The sequence below is a fragment of the Theropithecus gelada genome, chromosome 14 (assembly GCF_003255815.1).
Source record: "Theropithecus gelada isolate Dixy chromosome 14, Tgel_1.0, whole genome shotgun sequence".
In the NCBI taxonomy this organism is placed as follows: Eukaryota; Metazoa; Chordata; class Mammalia; order Primates; family Cercopithecidae; genus Theropithecus; species Theropithecus gelada.
In genome coordinates this window covers 62,126,637-62,136,722 of record NC_037682.1, presented here as the reverse complement: position 1 = coordinate 62,136,722, position 10,086 = coordinate 62,126,637, and the positions used below count along the sequence as shown (strand labels likewise).

General features: G+C 34.1%; 1 protein-coding gene and 1 pseudogene across 1 annotated transcript; both read left to right on the top strand.

Moving 5' to 3' along the window:
• The first annotated feature begins 4,084 nt into the window (after positions 1-4,084).
• On the top strand, positions 4,085-4,626 carry LOC112606950 (annotated as a pseudogene).
• Positions 4,627-5,966: 1,340 nt separating this feature from the next.
• On the top strand, positions 5,967-6,917 carry LOC112607173 (olfactory receptor 52A5-like). The gene is given in 1 exon segment (XM_025358281.1): positions 5,967-6,917. A coding segment is annotated over 1 exon segment (951 nt).
• The last annotated feature ends 3,169 nt before the right edge of the window (positions 6,918-10,086 follow it).

Sequence of the window (10,086 nt, the reverse complement as noted above, 5' to 3'; positions counted from 1 at the left end):
AAAAATAGTCTTTAAAATTCTAAGATACAATTTTGTTAAGAGTGAAAATAAGTATTTTAGCAATGTTAAGATAAAGTAAAAACAAGTATATGCTAAGCATTTAGTCACTGAATGTAGACTGGGTTTAAATGAATAGTAGTTATCCAGTTTTATTCCAGAGAAATACGATTTTTTTTCCCACGTGCAATTGCACAAATATCTCTTTATAGGAATCCTCAATCTACTGAGCTATGTTGTCTACATGATTAATGAAGCCACATTAAATCAAAATACTTGAAGATCATGTCCAAATCAGCTATTTCACTACTCCCTGAACTGCAGTGAGTTCCCCAACCAGCTACAGTCATTCCAAAATGAAGTTATCTACTCTGTGACAGCAGAAGCAGAAAGACAAGCTGGTCTTGAGTGTACTGGAAAGGTAGAGATAGAGATAGAGATAGATAAAGATGGTAGATAGAAATGGATACAGATGGAGATATGAGAGAGAGAGAGAGCGCATGAAAAGGAGAGAAAGAAAGAGAACTTAGACCTAGACCACCAGAAGTAATAAAGTGACTCTCATAAAATGAACATTTTCCCCAATCTCAACAACCATATAAGTCACTATTCATCTTCACCTTCTTGGAAGAATGAGTGATTAAGTGGAATTAAGAGTAGTTTACGTTCCCAAATTTTTCAGCGGAAGCATTTCCTACTTTATGGATCAGAAGGAACTGGGGATAAAAGGGAGAAACTCTCTGCCAACAGCAATGTGAAGAGTGAGTTTAATTCAAAGGAACTTTAAATCTGAGATACGTATTTTTCATCCACGTTTGAACTTCCTAGCTGTAAATAAAATGTAAAACAGAGAATATTAGGAGGAGATTACCGCTTATAGTATAACATAATGTGTTTAAGCATGAATATTTTGTTAGTAGTGTAAAAACAAATGTATTTTAAATGCTTATATTACAAGGCTTTAATGAAAAGACAATAATCAAGCACATAGAGAACATAGATAGGAAAACTATCCTAGAAGTGGAGGAGAGCTGTCCTTCCTGATGGGATAGGGAATGAGGAAAAGGAGTTGAGAGTTTGTATAATTGTAACTAACATTTTATGATGAAGAGAGGAGTTATAATAGACAATTTGAAGAGAGAGGTGAAGTTTAAGAGTAGAAATTCTAGGCCGGGCGTAGTGGCTCACACCTGTAATCCCAGCACTTTGAAAGGCCAGCAAGGGCGGATCACGAGGTCAGGAGATCGAGACCATCCTGGCTAACACAGTGAAACCCTGTCTGTACTAAAAATACAACAACAAAAAAAAAATTAGCCAGGTGTGGTGGTGGGCACCTGCAGCCCCAGCTACCCAGGAGGCTGAGGCAGGAGAATGGCATGAACCTGGGAGGCAGAGCTTGCAGTGAGCCAAGATTGGGCTACTGTACTCCAGCCTGGGCAACAGAGAAAGACTCTGTCTCAAAAAAGAAAAGACTAGAAATTCTGGAACTTAGCCAGAGAATCCAGAGCTGCATAAATTGTAGTGGCAACCTTTTCAGAATTGTAGTTTTCTCTTTATCATTGAGCTTCTCTGTCAGAAAAGCTGAATGTACTGATTGAAATGTAGGATTTTTCAGGCACAGAGGGAGCATGGTTATTGTGTCAGGTATCAAAGGAGTAACTAATGTGTTTTACCATGAACAAAAAGTAAAAGAATGTGAATCATTAAGATGAAGTACTGGCTCTGAATAAAAGAAAGAAAGAAAGAAAAAGACATGACAATATGCTGGATAGAAAAATGAGAGATTTGTCAGGATATGAAATTGTAAGTAACATGTATATATGAGTAATGTCTAATACATAATTTTCCAAGGTAAAGTGCAAGTTTATGTTGCAGTTCTGTGAAGCTAATGTAAAACATGAATGAAAGCTTTTGTTCATGGAGGGAGACATGGCTATTGTCCTCATATTAACGCATAAAGAAAAGTTGGTATTCTAGTGTATCCACCAAGACATAAAAATAAGATCCAGACACAAAAATATTTGTCTCTCTTAACTTTTTGTACCCTAATTATAAAATGTGATGTGCTTTTTTATTTCTTTACTTTTTTAATTATGAAAATTTAGATGTATGTGATTTTAAAACCAGGGATCTCATTCCTCAAGTTAGATTCTACACACTGTCAGAAAAAAAAAAATTCTAAGGAATTTGCTAGGTGACATATCAACACAGATACAAGGGGACAAAAATATTAAAATAAATGAAATGTATAGAAAAACAATGGTTTAGAAACTACATTGAGCAGTGGGTTTCTCTGGGAGAAATATAGAATAGGCTGTTTTTAGGCATTGATCAGCAGAAGGTAACTTATCTGGATGGTATTATGCAGAGGAGATTTTGCCTGATTGAATAAGCAGCAATGAAAAAGTAACAAAATAATGGCTTCACATCAAGGACCTTCATAAGGGTATGGAGAGTTGATCGTGAGAATTAATGACAGATAGATACATGGTTAGAAAGATTGGCATATTCCTTAGTAAGCAAGGATAAGTGTTGAAATTAAAAAGCAAATCAAAACAAACAGACAAAAAAAACCTTTGTCTTTATGTTTCTTAAGAGACTAAGGGAGTTAGATGGCATTTGGGGCTCACTTATAATTCTGACTCCATGATGCCTCTGAAAAAAATTTGGTACAGCCTACTGAAGGAAAAAAATCTATTGTCACCCAATATGAGTAAAAATAAATCTTCACCCTGGGTAATTTAGAGCTCTCCTGTCTTTTTGGAAAAATGATCCTTTAATAGAACTCTCTCTAAAATACTTTGTATAAATATAAATTGGATCCACAGATGTTTACCTCTTGGTGGAATTAATAGCACACAAGGTAGCTAAGAGGTTAGATTGAAGGTTCCTATAGTGAAACATATAAAGCATTTCTAGTGTTTGAATCTTTTCCATGTAAGAGATTCTTTGACATTAGGACGGAAGAAATGCCCATCAAAGTTGACATCAGCTTTCTCTTAGTTATTAAGCAAACTTTGGAAAAAAGCTCCTTCATGTGGTTCTGTATTTTGCACAACGTGGTCACAAGCCACACTGGGGCTCTACCACAGCTAATAGAAAATATCACAGATAGTGATCAGCAAGTATGAAAAACTGGAGATGATGCAAATGACAGTTTTCCTGGAGAACAAAGCTGTTTCATCTCACACTGGAAAAAGAAAAGTATCTATGTATACCTATACATATTGTCTTGCCTTTAATTAAAATGGATTTGATGGGAAAAATTTGTCAAAAGTTGTTTCTCTCTCTCTCTCTCGCTCTCTGTGTGTGTGTGTGTGTGTGAGTGCGTGTGTGTGATGGGATGCTAATGGGATAGTTGTATTTAGGGAGGTAAGATTGTGTAGGAAGAACATAAAGAGCCAGGCAAAGAATAATTAGATCAGTCCAAAAAGTTCAGAAGTGGTTTCCATTCATGCACTTGGGAATATCAGAGAGCTAAACTGATAGGAAAGCTATTTACCAACGATTATATAATCATCTCAGTCCTAGATTACCCGGCAATCACCTAAACACAAGCTTAAGGCATTAGAAGGGGCAGGGGTTTAATTAATTGAATTAATTTTCTAATACAGAGATATTATTGGAGGAAACCATGCAATGTGCATAAATGCGTAACTCATGTCTTCTCAAAAGGGAATCAAAAAAGAGAACAATATCAGAAAAAACTAAATTTTCTATTAAAATTTTGTACCCAGTTCAGAACAACTTCACTCTCTTCTTCCGCAAGGTTAGGTGCCCATCTTGTCATAAATACATTTTACCCTACCCATTAAACCAAAGATCAATTAGACTTTATATAAGACATACAAGTATTGCAATAAGAAATAAATATCCATGCTGCTTTCATTTTTGTGATGACTGCGTACACAAAGCTTTATAATCAATGGGCTCTCCTTTGGGTGGAACACAGTGAAGACTGACATGAGTGCAGCCTGGAGAGATCCTCTTCCAATTGTTCCATTTGGATTAGCTGCATTTGCTGCCATCTTGTTTGCCTTGGGATTAACTTTAGGAAAAAATATAGCTGGTGGGATGTTGTTTTTTTATCCAGATGAAAATAATTCTCAGAAACAAAACTTCTTTTGAATCATGGATTGAGGAGAAGGCTAAAGATTGAATTCAATATTATCAACTAGAAGAAGTCTTTGTTTTTCCTTATGATATAGGAAGTAGATGGAGGAGCTTTAAACAGGTATTTATGTGGTCAGGGGTCCCTGAAGGAGATGGACTTGAGTGGCCAGTAAGAGAAGGCTGTCACCAGTACAGCTTAACAATAGAACAGTTGAAACAAAAAGCAGATAAGAGAGTCAGAGCTAATAGATTATAGTGATGCCTGCTGTCCACTGAATAAATGAACCAAAACCTTCTTCACAAGCCCTGCACTGAAGAGCCTCAAATAGAGCTACGAAAAGGGAAGTTCATTTTAGCCACAAGAGGTTTACGATATTGGTTATATGGAGACAAAATTCTTGATGACAAGAAAGTGTTTCAAGGATAAGGGCATGGTTCCCTAGAAAATGTATGGAAAAGTATGCCTGTGATGCTAAAATAGATCAAACTTCAGAAGACGAGAAGAAAAATAGATAGCTGCTGTTAAAATGAAATTATCCTTTAAGTCTGCTTTATTACTTGAAAATTGTACATGTTGCTAAAGAATTATGCAATGAGCCTACTCTGGTTAAGATGTTCTTCTCCTCAAAGGTGCCCTAGTGCAATGATTTAAATATTTTAAATACCATTTTGAAATAGAGAAGCCATTCTGCACAAGCCTTTGAATTCCTGCCCCTCTTTACTACCTCTTCTTCCCCCTCAAAAGAAAAACATTTCACCCAAGTAAGTTAATGCCATTTTCTCTAGGATTTTTTTAATGCATACTCTGGTCGTCACCCGCAGATACGTTTCCCTCCTTGCCAGGAGCATCTGCATGTGGTACTTCTCTTTTCCCTCAGTTGACATTTCTTATATGATATTCTAGATATTATAGAACCCAATTTGTCAAATTCAATATAAGCTCAAGTTTTGTTACCTGTTTTAATAGTGCACATTTTGTCAGATCAAATAAAGATCAATGGATGTTCTATATATAAAAAGGAAATATATAAAAATTGTTTATTCTTTTTAACAAATAACATCATGAATTTTAAATTCCATTGAACAAATACATTTATCTTTACAATGTTTTCTAGAACATTTGAAATATTGTGTTTGTTTGTTTGATGCTTTCAGATTTATTTTACTAAAGAATTTGTAATCACCTTATATATTTTTAAAAGATTACTTATTGATATATTAATATGACAAAATGTTTCAAGATAAATAAAATGTATTATGATTTAAGCTATTATTTATTGATATATTAATATGACAAAATGTTTCAAGATAAATAAAATGTATTACGATTTAAGCTATTATTCTCTTTTAGGCTATTGTTCTATCGAGTACAATTTTGTCAGTACAACATTTTCAGGTCTAAACTTTGATAAGATTTTATTCATATATCAAGTTTCAGTCATTTCCATCTGACTTGTTTACCATTTGACATATAATCAATTTTATTTTGTATTTGTTTATCTCTAAACCTATTGCAAAACCAAACTGATATTTTTCAACTGATAAATGCACAGAAATACAGACACAACACTATTATGAGGAGGTCTTTGTCTATTGAATAGTGTGTGTATTGTATGCTTTTGTGTTGAAATAGAGACAAAATGGGACAGAGAAAGATTAAGAGAGAGAGGCTCTTAGGAGGTATTCCTGGATCTATTTAACCAGTACAGGAGTATGCTTGACAAAATGCCCTTAAAGCCATATTTAATTTCTGAATATATACATTTCTATAAATCTAGGCGAGAACAGATAGCAGAAGAGAGAAAACAAAAAAGCTAACTAAACCAGAAGGCTTTCTAAAGCAGCTGTAAGTCAACATGCTCAAGCTCAATGGCACAGTCTTCATGCCTTCAGTGCTGATGCTGATTGAGATCCCTGGCTTGGAGTCTGTGCAGTTCTGGATTGGAATTCCTTTCCGCGCCATGTACATCATTGCTGTGTTTGGGAATTTCCTGCTCTTGGTCATCATCAAAGCTGAGCGCAGCCTTCATGAGCCCATGTATGTCTTCCTGGCAATGCTTGGAGCAACAGACTTTGCTCTCAGTACCTGCATCCTACCCAAAATGCTAGGAATATTCTGGTTTCATCCGCCACAAATATACTTTGATGCCTGTCTCTTGCAGATGTGGTTCATCCACTCATTTCAGTGCATTGAGTGGGGTATTTTGCTGGCCATGGCCCTGGACTGTTATGTGGCAATCTGTGATCCTCTGAGACATGCAGTCATTTTTACCCACCAATTTCTCACTCAGATCGGGGTTGGGGTGACACTCAGAGCAGCCCTGTTTGCAGCTCCATGTGTCATTCTCCTTAAGTGTCGGCTGAAATTCTACAGGACCACTGTGGTCTTACATTCATATTGTGAGCACATGGCCATCGTGAAGCTGGCAGCAGATGATGTTTGAATCAATAAGATGGATGGCCTGTTTGTGGCTTTCAGTATACTTGGACTTGATGTAATCTTCATCACACTCTCCTACATTCGAATATTTATAACTGTTTTCAGTCTGCCTCAAAAGGAAGCGAGGTTCAAGGCCTTTAACACCTGTATTGTCCACATTTGTGTCTTCCTTGAGTTTCATCTTCTGGGTTTCTTTTCCTTCTTTACACACAGGTTTGGGTTCCATATTCCATCCTATATTCATATTCTTCTGTCCAACATTTACCTACTTGTCCCACCTTTGCTCAATCCTATTGTTTATGGAGTAAAGACCAAACAAATTCGAGATGGAGTGTCCAAGATCTTCTACTCTAAAAATCCTTCCTGATTTCTCATTTATCTCATTTTAAATAACAAAAAGTCACTTTGAAGCAGCCTCTATCTTGATGAGAATCTGTGCTTTCTTAAGTTCATTGTGTGCTGAAATAGCTTTACTTTTGCATTTGAAACAGTAAGACTTTGACTCCTACTTAAACAATTTCACTTGTTTTGGTTACAAAATTGATTGAAGCACACAGAGCTAATAACATTTAATCAATAGATGACATGAAGGCACAAATTATAAAGATCTTTTTATAATTTAATTAACTCTCAATAACAGATATTTTTAAAAAGCAACACTGAATGTTAATATTTTAATCTCTGTTTAAAAATTTATTACATTGTCACCACTGCATAAAAATTTAGTCTAATTATTATAATTCTAATAAATATGAACTAAATCATTTGTACTATTTCTATGATCACACTAATCTATACTAATCACTATATTAATATGCTGATGTATAAAGTTGCAGGTTTGCATTTAAGACAGTAAGCCTCGGATTTTTAGTTAAATGGATTCAGTAGTTATTAATGCTACTGAATCAGTACTCAGTCAATAGACATCATAAAAAAACAGAAATCATGAAGATTGTTTGTAGTCCAATTACTCAACATCTTTCTTCAATTATTCAGTGTAAAAATTGTCTTTAAAATATCTCAATGAATCTTAAAGTAAGCTTAAATTATCTTAATAATACCTCAATGAAACTTTAAAAACACCCCTAAATTTAAGTGTTATTCTCTTAAAATATTAAGTACACGAAGTTAAAAATATTAAGTTCATGAAGTTCTTTAACACCAGAATATACATAGTGTCAAAGCTGATAATTCTAATAACAATGAACCAACTCTTCTCTTAGAATTTTGATTGTCATTATCATCATCATTACCACTCGAGTCTATTTTGTGTCTTATGATAATGTGCACACTACAAGGTACCAAATGTTTAAATATGCATTGGAATGCATTATTACTGACTTTATATTTAGGACTGATTGTGATTTCCAGAAATTTGAGTACATATATAGTACAAATTATTCCCACTGACTCTACACTTAGTTTGTTCTATTGTTAGCATTGTATATTAGGATGCATATTTTTTACAATTAATAAACTAATATTCATATGTTATAATTAACTAAAGTCTACAGTGTTTTTCATATATTCTTAATTTTTATCTAATTTCCCTTTTCCCCAAGGTTTTATTCAGGATGCCTCATTACATTTAGTTGTCATGTCTGCTCAGGCTCCTTTTGGCTGTGAAAATTTTTGAGACTTTCCTTAATTCTGATGGCCTTGATATTATTCAGGTATTTTGTATTATGCCTTCCTACTGGAATTTATCTGATGTCATTCTTAGAATTAGAGTTTGCTTATGTGATTTTGGAAGTAAGAGTTAAGGTGCCATTTGGATCACATTATATCAACGGTATCTATCATCAACATAATTTATCACGGTGTGTGTTGACCTTGATTACTTGGCTGAAATAATGCTTCGAGGTTTCTCCATTTTAAACTTATTTTAAAACATTCCCATACTGTACTCTTTAAAGTAACTATATGCAATCCACATTTAAGGAGTGTAGTTATATATTTCTTATTTATAAAGATGGGAATAGCTACATAATTTAATAAATAACTTAGAATTCTTCTACATGGGAGATTTTATCTTCTTTTGATTAATTTATTCAATTATTTATTTATATCAGTATGGATTTAGGGATACTTATACTATACTTTGGATTATAATCCAAAGTTGTTTTGTTACTTATTATCAAGTTATTTCAGTTTGGTCATTGGTATATTTTACATTTGGCTTCTGTTCCTCTTTAGCCTACTCATTGTGTGTGCAGGTGTGTATGTTTGTGTGTGTGTGTATGTGTGTGAATACACATATATATGTGTATATATGTGTGTATATGTATATACACATATCTGTGTGTGTATATGTGTATTTATAATATATATGTATGTATGTGAGTGTTTTAGCACCTCTTATATGGAACTAAAAGATGCTCCAAGATCATCTTAGGTATTTCCTGTGTCAGTATGAGAATCGTTTCTCCAAAAACTTTTATTTATTTATTGGTGAATCATAATAGGAACCAGTATTTGAGTCCCAGGTATGTTTGTTCCGACTTAAATGTCTGTCTTTCAGGTTCTCTCAGCAGGCAGAGCAAGGAATTGTATATGGGTATGCTAACTCAGGTATATACACATATGTATAAATATTCTAAATATTCTTTTATGTAACCATTCGGACCTAAATTAAGCTAATCTTGAATTCCTACTAATGTGTGCAACTTTGTTTTATTCCTACATAGATTTTTCTAGCCTCTTCTCCTTGCTTATCTATAAATTCTCACTCTAATAGTGGAAGGCCTGGCTTCAACCATCTGTCATGCATTTACTGCATTGGTAATTTCCAGAACATACATAAAGCAGTATCAGAATTGATGATGTTTGCTTTGTGGGAAATAACTTTATCAAGTAAGTACAGTGTTTACACACTGTTCCTTTGGCCCTTATTTTTACACACCACTCATTTCCCAAGTTACTTATGTCAGTAGCTTTTCCCACAACCCCCCTCAGTGAGATTGTTTCATATATCTATTATACAGTTAGATTATTTTGTTACCATATGCATTCTTTCTATAACTCCCCTACCTTCTGATTATTTTTAATTTGCATATAATAAGGTTAACTCTATGCTGTAAAGTTCTTTTGTGTGTGTGTGTGTTTTACAAATGCATAATGCCATGGTCAGTATCACATGGTATACTTCATGATGTATGGACAAAGATAGTTGTGTTTCTTCCTTCCAAATCTGTATACCTTTTATTTCCTTTCCTTTTATTATTGCGCTAGCTAGGAACCACAGTACGATGTTGATCAGGAGTGGTGAGAGGGAGAAATATTGCCTTGTTTCAGATCTTAGGGGAAAAGCATTTAGTGTTTCATCCTTTAGTGTAATGTTAACTATAAGGTTGTTCTGTAGGTTTTTTTTTACAAAGTGGAAGATTTATTTGTTTATTTCATAAATGGGTGCTAGGTTTTGCAAATTCTATTGCTCCATTAATTGATATGAGCACCTATTGATGTGATGAATGACATTAATTGATTTTCAAATATTAAACTTGTCCTAAACACTTGGAATAAATTCCATGGACATA